General features: G+C 32.8%; 2 protein-coding genes across 2 annotated transcripts in view; both read right to left on the reverse strand.

The window, feature by feature from the left end:
• The window catches only part of LOC134264389 (uncharacterized), a 54,319-nt gene extending 37,076 nt beyond the window's left edge, over positions 1 to 17,243 (reverse strand). The window contains exon 1 of the mRNA XM_062746682.1: positions 17,121 to 17,243. Within this exon, the coding sequence (XP_062602666.1) occupies positions 17,121 to 17,233 (113 nt within the window). The 5' untranslated portion in view covers positions 17,234 to 17,243. The remainder of the gene's footprint in view (positions 1 to 17,120) is intronic.
• Positions 17,244 to 18,450: 1,207 nt separating this feature from the next.
• On the reverse strand, positions 18,451 to 24,642 carry LOC134264390 (uncharacterized). Its single transcript, XM_062746683.1, has 5 exons — positions 24,556 to 24,642; positions 22,965 to 23,047; positions 21,513 to 21,581; positions 19,799 to 19,976; positions 18,451 to 19,482 (listed from the first exon to the last, which is right to left on the reverse strand). The coding sequence occupies exons 2-5, from the start codon at positions 23,007 to 23,009 to the stop codon at positions 19,454 to 19,456; spliced, it is 321 nt and encodes a 106-aa protein (XP_062602667.1). The 5' UTR covers positions 23,010 to 23,047; positions 24,556 to 24,642; the 3' UTR covers positions 18,451 to 19,453.
• Between the last annotated feature and the right edge of the window lie 1,366 nt (positions 24,643 to 26,008).

A 26,008-nucleotide genomic window follows, 5' to 3' on the forward strand; every position in this document is an offset into this window, starting at 1 on the left:
GACTATTTGTCTCTTGAAAAAGCAAAGGTGCGCGGGTATGTTAAGGCAGCAAATGGACCAGAATTCGGCGAATTAAGACTTAAGAATAATTAGGTAAAACTAATAAATCGGAAAAGTCAAGCATAAAACTTTTGTTATAATTATGCATTACATAGACTTCAATGGGACTTATACTAGGTCAAGCACTTCACCACGACGTCACCACGTGACGTCTATAATTAGAAAATATGCCTTAATGAAAAAGTGAAAAGTTCAACACTACCCCGGGGATAATTAATTTCAATTTGTAATAATAATTATGTAAAAACATCTCTGTACCATGAAAAGTGCTGCTAGAATCCTACTATCCTATCACAGAAATAATTATTCAACACTTTCTGACGAAACCTTCCCAAAATTTTTACATTTTGTTCATTACATCGAAAAAAATGCATTAATTCCCGTAAACCATGCGATTCTAGCAGCATTTTTCAAAAACAATAGAATGAGAACGTTGAATAGAAAAAAAATTAAGTTACAAAGTGTGCGGCGTAGTGTTGAACTTTTGCATCTTATTTGTTACGAACAACAGAGGAAAGGTTGATCTGCAAGTAAACACCCTCCCTGCTTTAATTTTACGAAGAAATTGTTGAAGTATATTACCATACCTTATTCATAAGCTTTATTCCCACATGAATCACACATGATATTCATTCTAAATGCTTTTAAACTCCGATTTCTTGTGTTTGTTTACATGAATTCTCGTTACGTTTCACTTTCACTCTGCTACTGCATGATCAACAGTTATGACGTCACGGGTTTGGTATTTAACCCCTATGATACCTACAGAGACCCAGAAACGACAAAATTCTGTTTGTTTAATGCCTCTGCATATTTTAATGAATATTTACGACCTCAAATCAATCTTAGATATCGATTATAAGAAATTATTATATCTAAACTTCACGTCATATAGCTTACTATGACGTCATATCATATAGGCAAGTAGAATATTTGGTTGTAACCTTAACCTACCTGCGTGGTTATGAAAATATCTTGGTAATCACTGATAATTTTACGAGATACACCCAAGCTTTTCCATCTCGTAACCAAACTGCAAAACCTACAGCTAGAATTTTATTGTACACTATGGTTTTCCCAACAGACTTCACAGCGACCAGGGTCGGAATTTTACCAGTCATGACATCAGGGAGCTGTATAAACTAGCTGGAGTACAACAGTCACGTACCACGCCCTACCACCCTATGGGAAATGGCATGGTAGAACTGTTCAACCAAACGTTACTTAAAATGCTCGGTACGCTAATTGACAAACAGAAAGAGGATTGGAAGTCGTATGTAAGTACCTTAGTTCACGCGTACAACGTAACCAAACATGACAGTACAGGTTTTTTGCCGTTTTTCTCATGTTTGGCCGACATCCACGTTTGTCGATTGACGCATATTTAGATTTAGATACCGATTCTACTGAAAAGCCTCAAAGTACTCTAAGAAACTTCAAAAACGGTTAGAAAATGGATACAAAGTTGTTTCTCGAGAAGCGGAAAAGAGTAGTACAAGATACAAATACAATTATGACACAAGAGTAAGACAATCAAAAATACATGTCGGTGACCGTATTTTAATCAGAAATGTTGGGTTGAAATGTAAGAACAAACTGGCAAATAAGTGGACCAGAGACACTTACATTGTAATATGTCAGCCCAACACTGACTTCCAAGTTTACTAGGTTAAAAAAGAGTTTGGGTTTGAGATGGTTAAAACCTTACATAGAAATATGCTCATACCCATCTTTTATCTTCCCAAGTTATCTGGTACAGAGCAAACCTTACCCTAGTCTGCCCTACCGCAGAGCACATTCCTAAGTGTAGTAATAGGAGTACATCTGCCCCTGAGCAGACCACCCCTAATCAGACCATTCTTGATCAAAGTTTTAAGACTATCCCTAATATGACACTCCCCAAGGTGAGTCTCACTTCTGATCAGGGTGATGCATTATCTGATTCCTCATCTTCTGATTCAGAATCGTCAGATAGTACTCAGGTATATGTGATTCCACAAAGGAGGGTAAGGCATGACATTGTTCGTTTGAAAACTCCTAGTACGATACAGGGTGGTTCTCATGATTCTCAGGATACCATGTTTACATCTAGATCAGATTCTAGTGCTGCTTCTTCAGGTAATTTTACTTTTAACCGTAATGCAACATTCAGTAATACTGGTTCCTTTGTAAGTAGTCCTGCTGCCAATGTACCCTCTCGTAGATCATGCAACCAGACAGGTAAAACCCCTAGACAAGTATGGCGAGTGGGTATCGCATCAGATAAATCCTGAGGTATTATACTTTGTGTGAGTTATTTTTTCATTCTTCAAGGTAGAATGTCACATGAGATATTCTTCATTTTAGTTTTTGACGATTCTTTTGTACATAGGAATTTGTGTTTTGTTGTTTAATTGAATTAATCTGATATTTATAAAATGTCATGAGCCTATTTTCCTAAGCAGGGGAGAATGTCACAGATGTTATATTTTAATTTACTCTTGTAATTGGCGCGCATTGCCAAGGAAACACGTTCGCTGCGTTTGTGTGAGTGTGTGTCTAGTGTGAATGTTTTGAGATATCATGTGACATTGGTTATATTTGTATTTACACGTGTTTTGGGTTGTGTGACCTAATATGACCTCACTGCTGACCAATAACTGACCGTTTGTATCTCATTACTATGCATGTTTTAATATCTGCACTCAGTATATAAGCACTGTGCCTGCCAAATTCCTGACCCCAACGATTTTTGCCTTTACGGTAGAAGACAGAATTTGTACTATATTATTCTAAGTATTCCTCAAAGAATTTACTTGGAGATTAATTAACTGGATTCATGGTAAGCTTTCTGTTTACCTTTATTATAATTATTATGTAAACGTATTTAAATTTATATTTTACTTTTATTAATTAATTCCGACAGCGAACAATCATATGTGTTGTTAATGTCTGATCTTAAATGTAAAGTATATGTCTTGTGTGTATTGTGTTGTGAGAGGGTGTTTGATTTATACTTTATACTAGGTTTATTTTTCTATAAGCACATTATTAAATATTTGTGCCGAATCCAGTGTTGCAGTTTTGATATTCCTGCAAAAGACCCAGTGACATATATATTCCTATTCTTTTACTTGAATTAGTTGAATGATTGTTTTTAAAATATGTACAAATGTGAGTACCAAATTTGGTAATACATGTTTAATGTAATTAAATAAACAAAGTTATATAAACAAACCATATTACTGCATATATTGCAAAAATTATAAAAGATGAAATATTTCAAAGATGCAAACATCAAAATATATGGAGCTTAAATGTAAATAGATTTCGATTTTTATTTTACACAAAAGTTTGATTTCAGGGAGGAGAGGGGGGTATCAATGTTTCCAAAATTTTACGTACTTATAGATAAATCCGAAAAATCGAGAATGTATTTATTGTCTGTTTGGATGTCTTTTTTATAATTAAAGCACCAAAATTAACGATTTATTTTGCTGAAGTTTTTTTTTCAAAATGTGTTTAAAAGCAAAGTTTTTGCTGTAATTTCGCATTTTAAAGGCTTTTATTCGGGAAAGGTACGCATTATAACGCAAAAGTATCTCGATTTAAAGTTTTCTTACGTATATAAACTAATGGATTTCGAAAGAAATATTTTGCTCGTTGGAACAAAGGCTGAAAAGACGACTGAATAGATATTTTAGTTTCATCATACATGTACATCTAGTTATTTATTCAACCCAAGACAACCGAAGCTTTGCATCGAAATAACTGTCCAAATGGACCCAAGAACAATTATCTAATTTTTTCTACACATTTTGTCGCCCGCGTGGCAGATTGGTTAGTGTGTCTGCTATAGAGTTGCGAAGCTATGGCATTGATCCTTACGTCACGGGTTCGAATCCCACTTTGGGAGGTGAAGACAGGTCCTTCGGATGAGATCGTATAAACCAAGGCCCCATGTTGCAGTAAGTGCTTCATATGGTAGGAAAATTCTCACGAGGGACAATAAACAACAATCAGTCAATTAATCAATTTTACATTTTTAACCGGAATTGGAGATTTAAGGTTGCAATTTCTATATCATTTCTATTCTTGATTAAGTCAAAAGTATTTACCTGAACCAGAAATGTGAAAAAAAATTATGAATTTATTTTCACATCCAGTAGAAAAATTGCACAAATCTTTACTGCAGTAACATGTTTTTTGGCATTGATCCCCATATCCTGGATATGGACATTGATCTGTACAGTTCAACCCAATGAATCCTGCTTCACATTCTACAAGAAAATATCAACATTGTTTAGTATTTATCCTTAAAGAATGATTAAATATAATTCTTGAGACTTTTCTTAGATTTATTTATTTTTATTTCCTACTTAACAACTCAAAGGAATTTGATAAATCATTTATTTATAGAATAAAGTCCACCTTTTCATGATTGTTGCAGGATAACCTCCGAGGTCGAGAAATGTTGTTTGAAAGATAAAAGCCGAGGCATTAGCCGAGGCTTTTATATTTCAAACAACATTTCGAGACTGAGGAGGTTATCCTGCATCATTCACGACGACAAGGACTTTATTTCTATTCTACCATGTCTACTAAAATCGCTAAAATACGACTGATCGTTTCCTCTATAGAGAAACGAAATAGGTCACCATGTTTCGATTACGCTGTTCCATTTAAAACTAGAGGGAAAATTTGTTTGCTTATCTGTGTATGGAATGCAGGCGATTTTAGCTTTCGTTGCATTAAAAATAGCCTTTTTAAATTACAAATTTGTTCTTAATATGTATTGATTAATTTAATTGAATATACAATAATAAAATCATGTTCCTGTTTTACTGCTCTATTGAGACTACAATCACGTTGTTTAAATGTGTAGGGAGGTCCGTGGAATAGCCCGCTTAAAACCGACATTTATCAGCAACTTTATGCAATTTACAGTGTTGATACTGCAAAAGAAGACTCAACGATGTGGTCTAAACAAGTATTTCATTCCATAGACAAACATGCATTTAAATTGTTTAGGTTTGATATTTGTTTCTGATTTGATAATTTTTTATGACGTTCGTGATTTATTGGAAAATAATGTCCGCGACATTTCTTTGATCTCGGCAATAATCGTGGTAGAATTTGTAATGAAATATATATTATGAAATAAAGTTACATACTTATGCACAGTTGGCTTGTAGCATTCCACATATATCCGAAACAGCATTGAGACGATCTGCAATTTAAAAATATGTGAATGTAATGAACTTCATAAAAAAGTCAGCCTAAGAAAAAAATTGAACTCACCCCGTACATTGCCATGAAGCCACTGTAATACTAATTAAGTTAAACAAGATAATGAGATAGAGTTTATGAAATTCAAATTCTTTCGAAAGTGCGGGTCCATTGCTGTTTCATTGATTTTAATTTATTTGCTACAGTGCAGCTATTCAGTTTCCTTTTAGTGGGGAAGTGTTCTAAAATACAAATACAGAAATATAATCAGTGTTGTCAAGATGAAAGAAGGAAGTGTGCATTTTATAAATGTATGCTCGTATTAAACTGATTTTTATATATAAAAGCACTGCATAAGTAATAAACATAATCAAAATATAGTATATCTTGTTCATGGTCATTTTGGACGCTTAAATGTTTTTTTATGTTCCTGACCCTAGGATCATGAGACAAATTAAGACCTACGTTTCCAATTGATTGAAGAAGACATCGTAATAATTTAAATAATATATTATTAATGCTATTTCGTAAACATTTTCTACAGCGACAATATGCAAATACTTTAACTGTATATAATGCATTCATTGGTACACATGGACGTATTGTCCCTGGTAACAATACGTACACAGAAAGCATTTTTTCTCTCCCATAATATCCGAAAAAATGTCTATTCATGCATCGACACATCTTGTTTGTGGTGACAATATTTACCATGGACATTTGCAGATTTTGTAAAAGATAAATTATGTTGAGGAATATTTACTAGGTTCGTGGAGAGAGAGAGAGAGAGAGAGAGAGAGAGAGAGAGAGAGAGAGAGAGAGAGAGAGATACACTTTTACTAGGTTCGTGGGGAGAGAGAGAGAGAGAGAGAGAGAGAGAGAGATACACATATACATACAACCAAATAGAAAAATAGACAAAGTGTATGACATAAATTAAATAAAGATATATCATAAGTGAGCTTTTCTGTCTGACCTCTACCTGTCCGTCTATAATCTTGTCACATTTCACATTCTTCTCATGAACTACTGGACGGGAGGCCCGGTTTGATTCTCGTTCACAGCGCCACGTCAAACCTAAGACGTAAACATAGGTATATATACTGTTCCTTCGCTAAAACGCTCGGCCTTAGAAGTGAAAGTCACTGCTTGGATATGACCTTAAAACGTAGGTGCCGTGTCCTCGACACGATAAAGAACCCTCACTGCTCAATGGCCCTGAGTGCCGAGTATAGGTCTAAAATTTGAAGCCTTTCACTGCATACGGTGACGTCACGATATAAGTGAAAAATTCTCGAGATGGACGTTAAACAACATGCAAACAATCAATTAACCCTCCTTCAAGGGAAGAAGTAAAGATTAGGAAAAGTATGGACATTTTTTTTTTAAGAAATATTTTAATTGAAACTTAAATAAAGGATTCTTAATCGCAATGAATAATCGATCATAAGATATAACTTACCATATATGAAAGCTATATGAAACGTTTAGTTTTGTAGATGTTGGCAAGAAAAATAAGCCCTCCTCATTGCTCTTTGACAATGAATACCTTGTAAAGGTCTAAATTTGCAGCCATCAATGGAAAGGTTTTAACGTTTCAGTATTACTTAAAATTCCTGAGAGGAATATTTTCACACTAGACAAACAAAAGTGATTATTTTCAAATCATGACCTCAAGGGTTTGATCGGATCACAATTGGTGTTTAAGGTTTTAAATACGAAGATATACCGAAAATCTTTACAAATCTTATCAAAAACAACAGTTGAATATAAAACCGACTCATCATCCAACCATCCAGCCCATCATTGTAGATTTTATTCTCCCTCATTCTTCACCGTTCACGGTAGCCTAGTGGTAGAGCGTTCGCTTTGTGATCGGGAGGTCCGGGTTCGATTCTCGTTCCCGGCGCCGCGTCAAACCTAAGACGTAAAAATAGGTAGTGACTGTTCCTTCGCCAAGCGCTCGGCATCAGAAGTGAAAGTCACGGGTCTTTCGGATATGACCTTAAAAACGTAGGTCCCGTGTCACGGTAGGCGCTGGCACGATAAAGAACCCTCACTGCTCAAAGGCCCTGAGTGCCGAGTATAGGTCTAAATTTGAAGCCCTTCACCGGCATACGGTGACGTCTCCATATGAGTGAAAAATTCTCAAGAGGGACGTTAAACAATATACAATCAATCAATCCCTCATTCTCTCCCTTCATAATTTAAATGGTAAGATTGCGATAAAATAAACCAAAAAAAAACTTAATTGCAGGAATGATCAATACAATATATTAAAAAAAGGACAGATGAAACGATCCTCAATAACATATATTTTTTTTTCAAAATGTCTTCATAGAAGTATTGCTACTTTAATATTAATTTACGAAGTACGAATCTGTTTTCAAAAGCAACGGTCATCACAATTTCTGCGGACGCCAACTTTTTCATTGACTTTATACATAGTCAGTGCATGTTTGTCTATTGTTCTCCTTTTAATAGTCGTTGTATATTTCAATTAGTAATGTTGTCTCAAAAGGATATTAACAGACAAATATGCTTTCATGTTTTAAAAAAGAAAAAGCTTTTTTGTAATCAAAGACTGTGGCATGTTCATTATTATTATTATTATGATGCTTTATGTTGTCTTACCTCAGGTAACTTTGTTAATACAAAATCCCGTCACTTGACTTGTCGACAGGGGATATATTCTTATCTGTGGCAACCGATCACACTGTTTTATAGACAATCGTATTGACGCTTCGATGTGTTCATAAAGTGTCTTTCTAATTAATACGTCAAGAACAAAATGTTGGTAACAAATATAATAAGAACTCATTTTTTTCATCAGATATGTGTGTGTGCCTTTCTAGTTGTGTTGATTAAATATTCCTCTCTTTCTTATAGACGCATATATGGTTTTCAGTTTACTTTTGCATTATTTGAGTAATGATGTTTAAAAATAACTGCTTCTAACATTTACAGTGTACACTCACTTCATGCCGTAACTTACCGTACCACTAAAAACATTAAAAAATGTGCTGTACTTACGTAAAATCCATGAAGAACCCGATATTAAGTTTAGCACCTCTCTTGTAAAAGGTACAACACAGCATAGATTCACATAAATAAAGATATACAACGTACACTGTTTTATTTTGAAAATACAACTGTGTATCTTTTATAAAAATTATGACGAAAAACGATGAAGTTATCACGTTTATGTGTGACATTGAATGAAAACTCAAAACGTGAATTAATACATGTATAAATTTGACCGGGCCGAAGATTTCTAAACTGAAAACCGGGTTCACGCTGAAGCTCAGCGCATATTATTATATATAGATTTTGAATTATATAAGTAAATTACCTGACGAATACATTTGTATATTTCCTCCCGTGAGGATCCGGGTTAGAATAGGTCCTCAGTACCCCCTTGCTTGTCGTAAAAGGCGACTAAATGGGGCGGTCCTTCGGATGAGACCGTATAAACCGAGGCCCCGTGTCACAGCAGGGGTGGCACGATAAAGATCCCTCCCTGCTCAATGGCCCTGAGTGCCGAGCATAGGCCCAAATTTGCAGCCCTTCACCGGCAATGGTGACGTCTCCATATCAGTGAAATATTCTGGAGAGGGACGTTAAACAGTATACAATCAATCAATCAATCATTTGTATATTTCAGTTAATTTTTAAGAAAAGTTTTCAGTTTCGATTTTCCGGCCCAGCCCTTATTTTCGATCCTCATTTTAAACACACTTTGTTGCGGATGCAAATGTTAGAAAAAAATATAGTTCCGCAGGGATTGTATAATTTTAATTAAAGGGAATTCGTATTCATATGATTTAATTAAGTAAAATGTTGCTAAATAAATTTTCTGGTATGTAATGAAATAACGAGTTAAATGTTTAAAATGTGAAGAAGAAAATACAGCTCTCCAGATTTCTATGCAAGTAAAGTGTAATTTTTCCGCCACATGTCAAGCTCTGTTGATGAACTAGACTTATATATCAAGAAGTATTGTTGTTCTTGTTGAAAATTCAAGTAAATTTAAAAGTCGAATACCTTGGATATAGGGTAACCCCTGTGTATTCTTGTTACATCAAGATTCATATTGTGTAGTTACAATATCTGAAAAGATTCTCTAAGCTCCGTAGAAATTAAATCTATGCAGAAAATATAAAAGACAAACATTTGCATCATATCGGATCTAATGTTCATTTCGTTCAAATATTACACTCGATAGCAAAAATAACTGTGTTCTACTTATAATGCAGGAGAAACCAAAGAGGCTTACAACAGTTGGACATGTCAATGAAACTTATATGTACAAACAAACACAGATACACATAACTGCAATAAATTGTGAAAAAGGCATTGGGACATTTTAGTAACCAGCACGAACACTGGTCGCCATTCCACGTCGATATCTGTGACAATGAGGCAGTCATATGAGACAAATGCAAAGAGTAAACCGTGTGCTGGTGCTCACATGATCGTAGATAGTAAAATCAAAAAATTGCTTATACCTCTTTAATTACGAGTCGTGTTCAGCTTCAAGCATGTTGATTAATGCATTAAAATACATGTACTCAAAATATATATTCGAATATTTTATTTTAATACAAATTAATTTGACTTGTTTTCTCTCTTTAATTCAATCAACTGAGAAACAGAAATTGTATATTTTCTTATGTTAATAGGACAATGCAAGCGATACTATTTCTAATCCTATGGATCATGCTATGGCATTTTGAAAATGCTGATACTATTGCTAGCTAGATTAATTTTTATCTTATTTGTTCATGCATCAAATTATGTAATTCAAATGCATATAATGATTCCTACACTGTAAGATGATAGAATGAATTTTAACATCGAGCAGGTATGCATAAAAGTTTGTTTGTTGTGGTAAATAAAAGGAATTGTTAGCCCCGTTCATGCCTAGACGCTGCCTTTACTGCGATCAAAGCGTGACAAACAATGTGACTGACTGTGAAAAATCGCAGGTGAGACGAAGTAGAGAATTCATAAGCGCAGTATGATCACAGTAGGATCTCCATGACCGGAGTGCTGTACGCTCTCGCCACACTTATTTTGAACATGCTCAAAACAAGCGTAGCGGAATCATGGCCAACAAGAATCGGGGTCAAGTCGTAAAACGAACGTACATGTAGTAGAAGCACCATAATCGTACAAGCATCCTGGAGAAATCTTCGTGATCTTTGCGAGATCTTCGTGATCGACGTAAAACACGTCAAGTACGCTCTTACAACGCTCGCAACACGCTCTTTCAAACCCGAGGTATATATACATGCATCATCGCCAAACTCGTACTAGAAGCGTAATAGAATCGTAATATGATCGGTATTATATATGCATCGTACATTCATCTAAACCTACAAAGCCTTGTAGTATGATTTTGAATGTTGTAACAGCAGCGTTGCGCTATCTATCTATCTATCTATCTATCTATCTATCTATCTATCTATCTATGTATCTATCTATCTATCTATCTATCTATCTATCTATCTATCTATCTATCTATCTATCATATCGACGTACAGTCGGAGCTCTGTGTGAACGACAGGAAAAGAATATTTGGATAAACGACTTTTCGAAAATCATTCACCCAGAGTGAAAGCAAAAGAGCCGGAGGACCATCAATTTCTAAAGACTAAATAGCATTAGTGGTACAATGGTCTGTAGTCAAATTGTCAATAATATTTAAATGTTATTTTTTTTAGATTTGAATAAAAACAACGCCAAAAAAGTATTAAAAAAGACAACATTTTACTTCTGTAGTGTTTATAACAGAAGAAAGAAAAGTTTTAACGCTTTCCAATCACTTCAATGCGTGCAAAAAGAGCTAATTAAAGTGTCATTTTAATGCTATTAACATGAAATTCAATCATTGTATTATCTATTCTCAATAAAATGCGATGTTTTAATTTTTAATTGATTTCTATATGTTAAAGTATTAGAAAAATATACATTCTTTTTTTATATATATATTCAGACATCCTTACGTATATTTTGCTTTCATTTGTGGATGCAAGGGTATGCCTCAACAAAAACCGAATTTTTTTGGCATGAACTTTACGTCTTTAAATTAGAGTCTGTAATTCAAAATTTCATTAAGCTTGTAGGGAATTGGGCTCAAAAGTGAGATGTTGGTATGTTTTGGGGACATTTGAAATACATGTAGTTATGGCTATTGTCACATAAACTAAATGAAATATGTGGACATTACAAACAATATTCGAGCTCATAAGTTACAAAATAGGTGTGGAGAAAATACAGACCTCCAAACCATCAGAGGTGGGATCAGGTTTCATAGAAGAGTGAGCATCAATACATGCAATATCTGATTAAAACTAATCCTTGATCCGTTAACATAGATAGCCACACAAGAATCTGAAGAAACCCCTATCAGGAATATCTACTGGTGACCCTTCTAATAATTAGAATTTTTAATCATTAAAATTTTGACCAATCAGAGAGATCGTACTTTAGTTACATTCGGGATAATAAATGTATAAGTGAAAGTAGCTATGCGGAAGATTTCATCGTTTCGTACAAAACAAAGAACTAGGAACTGAGCACAATGAATTCATGAATTCACAAATCAATCGATAAAGGGTGTTTAAACTATTTACGATATTATGTATTTGTGTAGTAAATCATTTCTTGGATACAGCTTAACAAATATTTTTAAAATTTCTATAGAACTTTTTTTTTATAAAATGATCATTGTTGCATCTGAAGGAATATATATCCGAAGTAATGCATTCTGGAAAAACGGAATTTAGGACTCATCTTATTAAACTGTCAGCGAGCAAAAGAACTTGAAAAATTCCAATAGCCACGAGTGTCCACATTATATTTACACTTTTATTTGATATTCCTCTATTTTTGGACGTATCTTACCTTCGCTTTCTAGTCTTGTATTATTCATACTTTCGATCATATCTGTTACTGTGTGGGTTCCGATGTCAGATTTGGAAGTTTTCATATCTGGAAAATATAGAAAGAAATTACAAAATACAACTTGTATTTTACTTTTTTAGAGACAAGTTATATTAATATTGTGAAACCTAAATGCCAATATATACTCACCGTCAATAGAAACGCAACACCCTAATTTAAGGGGTGAAAATTATGTACGGGATATAACTATGTACCAAAAAGTTTAGGACATCTTTTACTTTGCCAAATCAGTTATTTAACGGTTGAATGATTTTCATTCCATTACCGGAAGTTGATTTTTAGCCCCCTGAACAGAAATCAAAAATTAGCATTTTTAATCAAATTATTGACAATATTTTGGGTTTTCAAGGTTTTGTACCTGTTAATCATAAGTTTTGTACTAAAAGTCCGGAAAAATATCCTTCTTTCTTTTCCAGACGTGATGCCTGTATTTCCTCAAAGTAACTGAAAGCACGCATTTTCATTGCTAATGTTGGAAATTCTCAAAATAAAGAAAAGCGAGAGATACAGATGCAAATATACACTGCATAACGACTTTTCGGGCCCATGTGCTTCAAAAGCATGAATGACAGTTCCTTGACCGGAAGTTCAAGGGTTACTACACTACGCCAAGTTAGAGAAAATTCGAGGTCAGTATCTGAAAAACAGGCATTTAAAAATGCACAAGCATATTTATTTCGCTCAGGTTAAGACATTGATAAACCTACTGTAAAGTAGAATTCGGGCTGTATTTGTTGTACCTGGCGGACTTGGACGTTTTAATTGAATGGTCGGAGGAGAGGATGTTTTAGAGTTATGTGTTACTTTATAAGGTTTAAAGATGAGATTAAAAATCAATACAGAATTGAAAAAAGTAAATTTACAAAACAATACTTCATTTGATACTTCATTTTAACTTTAATTTTATCTTTAGACCTTAGAAAGTAACACATAACTTTTAAAACATCCCCCCTTCCGACCCTTCAATTAAAACGTCCCAGTCCGCCAAGTACAACAAACACAGCCCAAATTCTATCAAATTTTCACCCCTTAAATTAGGGTGTTGCGTTTCTATTGACGGTGAGTATATATAATTTAAGGATGGTAAAATGTATAAAAATAAAAATGTAATAAAATATTGATACATATTTTTATAATCTCAATTGCTTAAACTTGCTAAACTTGTAATTTGTCTCAATCTTGTAACTTTACAAGAGGTAGAGCCACATTGGGCCTTATTTGGCCCTGAGAATTTCTATAAATTCAAAACAGCTCAGTTTAAGTTGCAAATGCAGTATTTATCACTTGGACTGTTGGTGACCACGTATCTATTAATTGTGACATAATTGCACATCTAGTCAATGCATTATGACGTCATCAAATGTTTCATTTTTCCCATATCCTGTTAATTCCTTTGAAAATGACCTAAAGTTGAAGCGTTTTTTCCATATTTCATATAGAGCACAACCTCTGATCCAAAATATGCCAATACATAATGAAAGGCCTATTTCTGAAGATCAAAAAACATATTTTATTTTTTGGATCGTGGGCTGTACTCATATTTTAATTCTTTGCTGAAGGTAGTCAAATACGCATATTTTCTGCAAATTTCAAGAACATTGCAATTTCACAAGGGCTGTTTTCAAATATTTGGATTCTCAAAACGAAATTTCATTATAGAACATGAAAGCACCAAATGTCTACTTTGTTTTGATATATGAAAATGGAAAGAGGGTGATAGTTAATTAATTGATATAAGTACAGGGCCATTTTATGCATAAGATGGCTCTTGCTCTTTTTAAAGACATATCCCAATAGGCAAAGGCACGAAAATCAAAATAGGTATATCAACAAGGGCACTTAAAACATCAATCAATGAAGTGTTATTCAAATAAAATGCAAGAATTTTATTATTATTTTTTTTTTTTTTGGTTCTCATTTCCCCAATTTTTCTCCATTATCTTCCCTGTTTGAACGTTGGAAATGTTTTCGGTTAAGGTCAAGATCTAGTAAATGAAATGTGCCTACAGATTTATCAAACTTGAGAAATAAATTCCTTTATTAATGCTTTAAAACTTTAGCTTGGTCAAATAAGGTGTTTCGGGGCATAACTTGTGCGTAAACAAGATGAAAAACTGTATTTTAAACTGTCATTTTCAATGAAAAATTAAGAAAACTAGTCATGAATAAGGGAGTTTTTTTATGATTCGGCAAAGGAAATGTATCCATATTGCCTACAGTCTCTCAGAAAACGGTAATTAGTATGTTCATGGCCTCTTCTTTAAATCAATATCAAATTTAATATAGGTATCCGGTTTACTTTTCATATGATTTCAAATTGAATGACATGAAAATACCTCATTTTCTTCATAATTCTGCTAAAGCCGTAAAGTACGGGAAAAAGAAAGTTGAAATTGATTATGACGTCATAATGGATCTAGCACCAAAAAATCAGCCTCAAGTTATTTACTAGATCTTGACCTTAATTGCATTTCATATTTGTATCCTCGGTACTTTCGTCCACAAGTGGTTTATTAATTGTTCCTTAAACTGAGGTGATCCCAAGTGTTAACAGGGACATTGTGTAAATGTGCACCATGGAGGTTACTTTTCATGAAGTGCAAGAAAATGTGAGCTCGCAAATACGTGAGATGTCAAGAATCACTTATTTTAAACTTATGTTCGAAATGCACTTTAAACACACTTTTTATTTTGTCTTCTAGTTTTTTCGAACTTTCGCCATAAATTTTGAACCAAAGGAGATAGAGGCCTTTTATTTGTAATGCACACTCCAGTTATTAAGATCTTTCCAATGACACCAATGTTAATGACCTTGTTGCCTTGACTGTGACATATATGCTAAAATTAGCTTTTTCAAACTTTGTTGCCACCGGGCGTATAATGTTTCACAATTACATCTTGTTTTGCTAAAAGGTTTTGTTTATTTACAATTCAGATTGAATTGTAACATCACATATTCCAGGGAAATTAAACATATGGATATAACAAACAGTATTCAAGATTAAAGGTCCATAAAACAATACAAAATAGGAGCAGAGCAAACACGGACTTCCAAAACGTCACTGGTGGGAACAGATGCCTTGGTGGAGTGAGGGAAAGTATTTTACTAGATTAAAGAATAAATGTCAATTTCAGGCTTTCAAATTTTTGAAATACATATAGTATATAAGATAATGTAGATCAAATATTATCACACACTCGTATGCTTCGCTCTCTCAGTGGCTGGGACATCAATCTATGTTACATGCTTGATTTTTTATTAATCTTTTGGTCACTATTTTTGTTACTGTTTGATTGTTTTTCTATTTTTTCTTTATCTTTGCAGCTCTCCACCGGCAAGTGGTGGCGTCCCCATATGAGTGAAAAATTTTCGAGAGGGACATTAAAAATTATACAATCAATTGATCAATCATAACTTATGGCTTAGCTTCATCAATAAAACATATGGAGATAACGAACTTTTACGGGTAGTAATCCTAAAAATTGCGATCAAACGAAAGATCTCTTTACTTTGCAAAGAAATTTATTATAACATTATGGTTCTTAATAATCATTTTTTTTCAAACATTGATTGGAACATGCTCTTTTATGTACCGTAAACAAAGATTTACTTGCTTGTGAGCATTACCACATTCGAAATATTCTTCAATTTGATCGGGAGGTCGTGAGTTCGTATCTCGGCCGCGACTGACCTAGTTGTTAAAATGGGTAGCAACTGTTCCTTTGCCATGCGCTCGGCACTTTGAAGTAAAAGTTGCGGGTCCTTCGGATGAGAAATTAAAACCGAGGCCCCTTGTCAGCGGCAGGCGTTGGCACGGTAATGATCCCTCACTGCTCAATGGCCCTGAGTGCCGAGTAAAGGTCAAAATGTGAAGCCCTTCACCGGCATACGGTGACATCTCCATATGAGTGAAAAATTCTCGAGAGGGACGTTAAACAATATACAATCAATCAATCAATCAATCTTCAATCTGAAATTATAAAGCTATGCTATTTTACATGAATGTGTTTCTTTAATCAAGAATTTACCATTAAGAATCATTCCTGATCATTCTAACATTCTAAGTGGATTCTTAATAAAAAAGGCTTTTAGTTTTTAGTTTTTAGTTAAAACTAAAAGCCTTTTTTTTATTAAGAATCCACTTAGAATGTTAGAATGATCAGGAATAATATATATACCCTATATATACCCTAATATATTTGCTGTTCGCATTCAATGCGTTAAAATTGTTTATTCATAAAAACACAAAAAAAGGACCCAGAGTGCATTTCAACTTTGTATTGCATCTATATGACTGTTAAAATAGAGTTTTATTACGTATTATAAGTTTACTGCTACAGAGTTAATTGTGAAAATTTAGGAATTTGAAGGTTTTATACTATTGTGTATTTTTGAACATTATAAGTATTACCTGAGACAGAAGTGTCAAATAGAGACCTAGTGAATCCAATTTCACATCCAGTGGAAAAATTGCACAAATCTTTCGTGCAGGCACAATTTCTCTGGCATTCATCCCCATAGGTTGGATAAGGACATTTAACAGTACAATTCAATCCAACAAATCCTGTTTTACATGCTACGAAAAAAACAGTTATTTAAAATAGTAATTTAAAATAGTTATCTTCACAAAACTGATTAAAATGTTTTATTACAAAACTGTTACATGTGTTATCAAATCGCAGTTATTATGTCTCATTCTCAACAATGGTGATAATATACTTTTTTACAAAAACTTTAACGTACGTATACACTGTTGGATTGTAGCATTCGAAATGTATCTAAAACAGCATTTGGAAAGCCTAAATTAAAAATAAAATCAGTTAAATCGTTTCAATTGGAAAATGTAATGAAAAAACTCAGCTAGATCAAAATATAAACTTACCCCGGACATTGCTTTGAATCTATTTTCAACAAAATTAAATTAAACAAAAGGTAAAATAGATGTATGAAAGTCATATTCTTTGGAAGAAGTGGGGTCATCGCCTTTTCACTCATTTTAAGCTGTGTGATGTATTGGACATTTTCAGTTTCCTTTTAGTAAGGAAGTATTCTAAAATACAGGCAAATGATTTGTGTTGTCATGGAGAAAATATGATATAATAGTATAAAATGTATATGTCTGTACTCTTGGATATTCCTGTCCTTGGGATCATGAAACGGATTAAGATCTAGATCAAAATTTCAATCGATTTTTGGTTATCTTAATTACTAAATCAATCTCTAAATTTTCAGACCTTGAACAAGATGTCTGTCAATTGACAATATACATGTACGATTGTTTTCAAGCGAATTTACAATTACAACATCAATGTAATGACCAGCTCTTACCTTATTTATGTGTTTACCTGTTCCCGTTATGGTGAAAATTATATCGGCCAGATGAGACACACTGAGACAGAGTTTTATAACCGTACCTCGACAAGAAATGAGAGAACCAAAATATATATAGCCGTAAGTGAGCACAAAAGAAAAAGTGCCGATTGAAAGTAAAAAAGCAAAGTTTACAGTTTTTTCTCTTCTACAAATTCCAAAAGGATTCTACAAGAAAAAGAAACGAAAAGAAAACTTATTTACAAACAGATATAAACCTGTATTTTATGTAACATAATTATATTTCGTTAAAGAAATATATTTTCACATAACTTATATAAATGTACTATTTGAATAAAAACAAATAAAATACGGTATCAAATTACTTATGTTATATCATGACGTCATAATTAACTTTGCTAAAACGTATATGTATATATTTTGATGAAAGTATCAATATCGATCTCAACACATATTTAACTTCAACTGCAACAGGCCAGGTTTCTACTTTCACATTTAGGGTAAAAGAAGAACATGCTTATATACTAAATATATATCTGTGTTTTTAACAATTTTTGACCGAAAGTGATTCATTTTATTTATTCCTAATTATTTTGGAAGGTTTTACCTTAACTTAGACTTGATCTTTTATTGATTCCCATGATATAATTAAAATAAAAAGAAAAAAAAAAAACTATTAATATTTTATTTGACCTCTATCCGCTTTATTTTTATAAGAAGGAATTAGAAGGTCAGGTTTTATTTTGCAATATTTGATAGAATATTGTTCCCAGAGTATATCCATATCCGTCATAGGCGTGATGTTCATATACAATAAATCCAAACGAAGAGCAGTCCGTTTTATTCACTACACTAACTCCGCTGGGAACCAATATAATCATTATACTCATTTTGGTAAAGAACTCTTGATGTTTTGTTTCCTTTAACTGTGTATGTAACCGAAGTATGAAAAGAAGCTAGCACTCGAATTTGTGTTAGTTAACGATAAATATTCCGAGGCACAATAAAAATGTTATCAAATTCATCCACTGGCGGAACCATGTCCGTAAGCATATTGCATCTTCCATAGTCTCTGATCATATTACATTTGTTTCCAGCAAAAACAGCTATCGGATTTGAAGCAATGCTGCATTGATCACTGTTCCCGACAAATCAGCTAGATGTCCGATTTTAAATGTTTGATACTTGCTAAGAATAATAGTAAATGTGTCACCATCACCGTAATTCTTTCCTTGTAACGCTATAACAGTTTTCCGATCTATTGCAAAACGTATACTTATGAGTGTATTATCCATTGTTGACGCAATTGTAAAATGGCTTCCGGTGTCAAAATGAGATCTAGCTGGTGTTGCTGTGGACAAAATGTAATATGTTGAAAGCTTGTTGACAGGAAAAACATTGGTACCTCTGAAGTTCTCTCCAAACTTAACATACTTGATACAGAAGTAAACATTGAGGTTTGAACGAGAAGAGCTTCAGATTCAATGGTAAAATATTCCGGAACAATGGAATAGTGAACATTTATTTTCTTCAAGTTTACGTTTCCACTTTGTCTAGTAGATGTGGATATTAAATCCGAACTTTGACCATCCGCAAGTTCAACAGTTATATTAAAATCGCTTTCGGATGACACAAGTATTGTTCTATTTTCTTTAGATGCTATGGGATGACTTTGGATAAAGCTGATAAGAAAACTGTGGCCTCTGCTCCCTGAAATATGTTATTTCTGTTATCGTTATTATTAATTATTATAGCAATGTGAGAATTTGCATTAGTAATAGGAGTTGTATCTATGTATGTTAGAAAATTCTTAAAAATAAAAATATCAAATCCCTATGCATCGAAAATGTCCTGCGAATTTGATATATAATTTTCACAACTGTCCTACTTTTGTTTATTATTCCTCAACTTATCTATGAACCAGAATTGTTTAGTAATTATGTCTTATCAAAATATATAAGACATAACATTCCTTTAAAAGAAACAATCGTTTTTCTACAGAAGTAAGGTAATAAAACATAGTAAAAAGCAGTATACCAAGTTAAATCATATATTTGTTTTTAACTGTGAAAAATAAATGTGTTGAAACCTTCTAAATTATATTAATATATAGGTCATCAAGCTAGATAAAGCCTACAATTATTTATGTTGATTCATTTATTATAAATATATTATAAAATATAACATAAATGCTTAAGATATCTTTACAAAAGCCTAATTAGATATTACCGCTAATTTGACTCAGTTGAAGGTAGGATAAGGTTATTATTGTGCAAGTGGCACTGATGAATATGCTGAAGACAAGTACCAGGAACAGTCTTTTTAGACATTTGTTATTTTCATTTATCTGTTTTCCAGTTACCTCTCTCTTTTCCCAATTCCTTGATGTTGCTGAAGGCATTCCTTTCTACAAAATAATAAATGCTTTTTTATTGAACACGTAACATTCTTTCATTTACATTGAAGAGACTTTGTGTCTGTATTGATTGATTGATTGTATGTTGTTTTACGTCCCATATATTTTTTTACTCAAAAAAAAAGACGATTTCATATAACGATGAAGGACTTCAAATTTTTGACCTTACTCGGCACTTAGGACCATTGAGCAGTGAGGGATGTTTATCGTGCCAACCTCTACCGTGATACATGGCTTCAGTTTTTAAGGTCTCATCTGAAGGATCGCCATTTTCAGTTCGAAGGGCCAAGGGCAGGGCGAAGGATTTTTTTTTTATCAATTTAGGTCAATTCCGACCGAGATTTGAACTCACTACCTCCCTATCACGAAGCGAGAGCTCTACTGACTGAGCTACTGTGAACATCGTGCGTCTGAATTGATGATGTATTTAATAATAAAAATTGAAGCGAATAAATTACATGGATCATTTTTACAATGCAATTGTCATTTTTTTTATATCAACCTTGATGTCACATGAAAGCTATAGAGAAATATGTAGATGATGTACGGATATCTTTTAAAGTCTTTTAAATTTTGCAATAATTTTGCAAATTTTTGGTCGATGAAATGAATTTGTTACAGTATGTCGTTGACTGAGGTTTTTAGTACAAATTGTAAGGTTCTTATATATTCAAACGGAACTGAAATTTATATATATCGTTTAACAGAACATGACAAGGAACCAACGATGGGAGTGACAGATGGACATGGGATACACCTTCATCCGTTGCATTCTGTCCCACTGTTTTCAGACATCCATGTTAGCCCTTCCAGTCATCCTTTTTGCTCAAAAGGACTTATGAGAATAAATACTGTTCGTTATCTTCATGTATAAAAAAGCCCAGAACAATAGGCCATAACAGTTGACTTGATAAACATAAAAAACTCTATTTGTTGGACGTGTTAAAAAAAATCGTCATGAAAGTTTTAAAAAAATGGTTTTGTTTTTGTTTATTTGATGTTTAACGTCACATTCGAGCTTTTTTACCAAAATGGAGACGTCATCATTACTCATGGAAGGCTGAAAGTTAATATCTATACTAAGCACTGAGGGTTATTAACCAGTGGGGGATCTTTTTCCTGCAAACACCTAATGCTTGTTTTATACGATCCCATCAAATGACTGGTATCCACGTATCGCAGGGAAAAACACGACGTAAGAATCAGTTCCTTATTCCACAACTCAAGAGGAGGCACTCCAACCGCTTTACCTTGCGGGCGAACTCGATGAAACAGTGACATTTTTTTTGTAATGATATAAGTAAAGATATATAGAATTCAATTGAAATTCAATTTGTTTACTAAGTCATTTGGTATGTGATCTTATCTTTCTGAGTAGAATTCTTTTATCATTATTTATTTTGGCGTGTTAAATGCACTCACGACATTTAGAAAGCTAAATATTGTATGGATCAGGGGAAACAATCATTTGAAGTTTACGTTTTGTAAATAAAAAAAATGGTCAGGTATGCAATCAAAAAAAAATACCAGTTCAGCATATGAGTTGTTGTCACCCGCTTCTTTTGACAGATCTGTGTATTCATTTTGAATATCCACCTATGTATAAAACATACTAAAATACAACATGCACACTATCATAAAAAAAGCTATTTGAACAAAAAAGAAACTTTTAAAAATAGGAACACATAGTTGGAAAATTATCAAAATATATTATTCAGTTTTAACATATAAATTTTTAGATGGATATGATTCATTTGAACCCAATGGATTATTTTTAATTCTTTTAATTGTTAATTTTACAATCATTCTTCAAAATTCACAGACATGACTTGATTTTGAAAAGTGGTCTTGTAACTTTTTTACTGGTGTCTGATCCTCATCCCTTAGGTTCAGCAGGCCAATCAAAAGCTGGGATGCTCGATTTTTTAAAATTAATTTTTCCCTTAAACATACCATGGGGCACTTTTTTAAGGCAAAAGGGAAATAGAGAGGCCATAAACATATGTACCACAGTCTACAGTTTTAATTGTGCAAAAGGTATCATATCTGATCTATAAAACAGACAATGAATAATAGAATTGAATATGAAATGTATATATGATATAGTGTTTAAAATATATAGTAAATTCTGCCTGACATCAGCAAATTAGGATCGCTCCAGTGGTTTACAAAATTCTCATCAATGTTCCCAATGGAAGTCGTCTACACTATTAGTAATATCTGACCTGCACATTTAATCATAGAAATCTGCCTGAAACTCATTACGGAACATTGGTTTTATAGCCAGATGACTTATTCATTTCATTGTTCTTCCCAAACACCGCAAATTTATTTTCAAAGGCCTCAGACTAACAGAGTATGTCCACAACAACACCACTGAATAGTTTGATTAAGCTACTACATGTAGCTTTTCCCGTATAGTATTTATTCCCTCATTTGCATCTATTGGGACGTGTTTTGTGCTTACTCTGGTGTGTGTGCAGGGCATCCTAAATATTCATGCTTATGATTAATTACCTTCAAATGTCTTTGATTGTAAAATTCTTAAGTTAATATTACATCTAGATTGTAGATACATGTATATTGTTTATCACATTTATTTCCTGTTACATGTAATACATTATAAAACTTAGTAACATTTATCTTTAGCCTCGAACAAAGATTTCATTAGGCATTTTTATTCTATATATATTTTTTAAAAAATAGGCTTGATATAATATATTTAACGAATTTTTTAGAATTATAATAATGATTAACCCTTAAATTGTTGAAGTGTAGATTTTATAATTAGTCAAAATTTGTCAATTGTAGAGATCTACTTGTGACATTCTCGGAGAAGATTATTCTTTTAAACAACAATGATGCTATTTCTAAAAGTACTTAAAGTTCTCTTGGATGTTTGCAATAATAGTACATGTACTTATGTATTGGAATATTTGAAACGTTATAAAATATTTTTAGCCTAAGCCTCTTCCTGACATAATGGCCTGAGTCATTTTCCTCCTCTTTGCGTGTTCCGTTCATGATCAATGGCCGAATGTTCAATCTATATGCCCGTTGCTCTGTAGACAAAAGAAAAAAAATATTTTGAAAAATGTTAATTTCCATAAGAAAAGTATAAAGAATATATTTTGGCTTTTCGTGTTTGCTGTGTAACGAGGAGGCAATGAAATTGTTTTATCCGGACATCATAGCTTTGAAAGATATTGGAATGATGAGAAAACATTCCAAATGAGAAAATTTTTTTAAACAATTAAAACCAATTGGACCTAAAGTTTACATCATATAAGTCTATACAACATCCGTTTTAGAAAGTTTTACTTTACCATTAAACAGAAAAAAAAATTATTATATAAGATTTAATTAATGAAACATAATTTTAAAAATAAATAAAGTGACACAGTATTCATATTGCTTCATACGCAAAAACTTCAAATGTCCCCGTTTCCATTTTCGGTAAAACATGTTGTTCCGGCTTGCAGAAAAGTGGCTTATTATTATCATCAAAGGTCAGATATACAAGGTACATTAACATGTAAGTTTATTTCATTTTTATAAGATTATTGCTTTGACATTCATAAAAACAATTCTAAAAGCATTTAAGTACTTTAAAATAAACTTGGATTCTATATTGCTTATTAAATCATATGCAATTAAAGCCTCATGATCAAATTTAATACCGAAGACATTTATTGAGGAACTATATTTTGTGTTGGAATGCTTCTTAGAAGAAAAAGTTCAGTTTTTCTCTTTCTGAAGTATTCAGCATTGTTAAGTTTGGATTCCAAATTTTACATGCAACCTACACACAGGGTAAGTTAATTTTGTGCATGTTCTATGTTCGTCTTGTACGTGTCATATTTTAAATCAACTGTCACGAATTCCATTATCATATTTGACAAATATATCAAAATAATATATCGTTAAAGTCCATGGAAAAAATACTCCAATTCAAACTTAAAATGAACACTCTTTTAGTTATATAAAAAAACCAACATCACAGACCCCCACTTACTTCATTTTCTAAATATTTAAAATAATTTCAACCACTCTGCTTTAATTCAGGAAATTTTCCTTACTTTCAAATGATTTTATTGCTTTTAAAATTTTTAATTCAAGAAAAATAACTATTTTTGAATGCAGAAAGGGCAAATAATTGACTATGCGAAGTTTTTTGAAACTGTTTCTGTTATCACAAATTCTAATGTGACTATTCCAAATGAAAAAAAAACAGACTGTATTTTTCCGATAATTCATTTGGTAAAAAGATCTATTACAGGAAAAACCTTAAAAAATTGATTTATAAGTTAGAGGTATTGTAAAAAGGTTATATTAATTGCTCCATTGTGCTAAAAAGTGCAATTACCCCCAGTTTTCGTTTTGATATTTTATTAAGTTATGTGTGTAGATTCTAAAAATATACTTGACAATAAATTTTTAATACTTTTGATTACAGGTGCCAACTTCCTTCAACAAGTAAAACTTTACGCCAGTATTCACAGAAATAAAATAATTTAAGTGCTGCATAAAACTGAAAGAAACAAAAAATTTGTAAAGCATGCAGACATACGAGAGAAGTTCCGATTATCTGTACCCGCTGGTTTGTTTGAACTTTTGGTGATATATTTAAGTCCTGAATTTGAGGTTGCACTGGATTTACCTACACTGACAAGCAACAAAGAGAAAGACAGTATAAACATCTATAAATATAAACATCCTTCCTCAATCCGGAAAAGGGTTAATATTTGAACAATCGAAAATAAATAAAAGCTAGTATTTTGCAGTGATAGTCTGTTAACTATAACTTTTGCATTTTGATATAACTTTACCATAATGAACTGGAAAATCGTATAAAATGTTGAAGTTTTAAACATGGTAGCTTTTTATTGGGTCTTTTTTTTCTGTCCACCAACTATAATTCGCTATATCCTAGTTTGGAATAAATCAGCAGATACAAAGATTCGTTCCTGAGGCAAAATTCACCATACATATGTATGTGAGAGATTGGTTCTAGAAATATTCAAGAATCCCAGAAACATTGCTGATATATCTCGCTCGCAAATTAAAAAAAATGGTTTGGAGTAATTTTTTTTTTTTTTACAAATTGGTAAATTGATAAAAAAAAATTCAATAGTCTCTTTCTTCTAGAGATATTGACCGTTCACGGTAGCTCAGTTGGTAGAGCGCTCGCTCCGTGATCGGGAGGTCGTGAGTTACAATATCGGCCGCGATTGACCTAAGTCGTTAAAAATGTGTAGCAAATGTTCCTTCGCCATGCGCTCATGATGATATCTAAAAATCTTAGCCCAGTGTCAGCTCAATGGCCCCGAGTGCAGTAAAATGGCTATTTTAAGAATGGCAGCAGGTGATAGAGCTTGGATTGATATATTTCATGGAACAGCATCTGTTTACTACTTACAATTTTCTTTTTCAGGCTTCATATCATGAGTGTAAAAGATCATGAGCTAAACAAATAAAAAGCTGTTATCGTTTTATGGCAATCTAATTGTATAATTACAAGATAAAGACTGCAGGGAATTTTGCAACTATTTTGTTGAGGCAATTTATTCTTTAAAAGATCTCAAGCTTACGAAGAAAACACAAGAAAGTGTCAGAGCCTTTCAATCTTACTTCATACAAATAATATGTTGCAGTTTTTTACAACAGTATGGTTTAGTTTGTTAGTTTTTTGTTTTACGTCCCACTCAAAATGTTTTCAGTCACATGGTGGAGGGTTCAAAATTAAAGAAAAAAGGGTCAAACTAATATTTTCTTAAATATCCCTCACACTACAAACTCAATCAAATGTACTCGACAAGTTTTTTTTCGTCCTGGTTTAATGTTGCAAATGTTAAAAAAATAAACATGAAAAAAATGTGCTCAGCATGAAAATTAGCGATACATGTGTTATACCTCACAAATAGCAATTTTACACATGTGAACAAAAGGCCCATGGGCTACATCGCTCACATGAGCACATGAACTAGTTAAGAAACACAAATCAGCTCATTATTGAAAATTTT

This window comes from Saccostrea cucullata, unplaced genomic scaffold (genome assembly GCF_032062105.1).
Source record: "Saccostrea cucullata isolate Sc308-1 unplaced genomic scaffold, CSIRO_AGI_Scuc_v1 ctg455, whole genome shotgun sequence".
Taxonomy (NCBI): domain Eukaryota; kingdom Metazoa; phylum Mollusca; class Bivalvia; order Ostreida; family Ostreidae; genus Saccostrea; species Saccostrea cuccullata.

What these genes read in the sequence shown, in the direction of transcription:
- LOC134264390 (XM_062746683.1), bottom strand. Translation starts at nt 23,009, where the DNA reads ATGAACGGAACACGCAAAGAGGAGGAAAATGACTCAGGCCATTAT. An exon ending in ACAACTCATATGCTGAACTG is followed by an intron (nt 19,977 to 21,512) that starts GTATTTTTTTTT and finishes ATTATTTTGTAG; the next exon opens with AAAGGAATGCCTTCAGCAAC. An exon ending in TCAACTGAGTCAAATTAGCG is followed by an intron (nt 19,483 to 19,798) that starts GTAATATCTAAT and finishes TCTGGTTCATAG; the next exon opens with ATAAGTTGAGGAATAATAAA.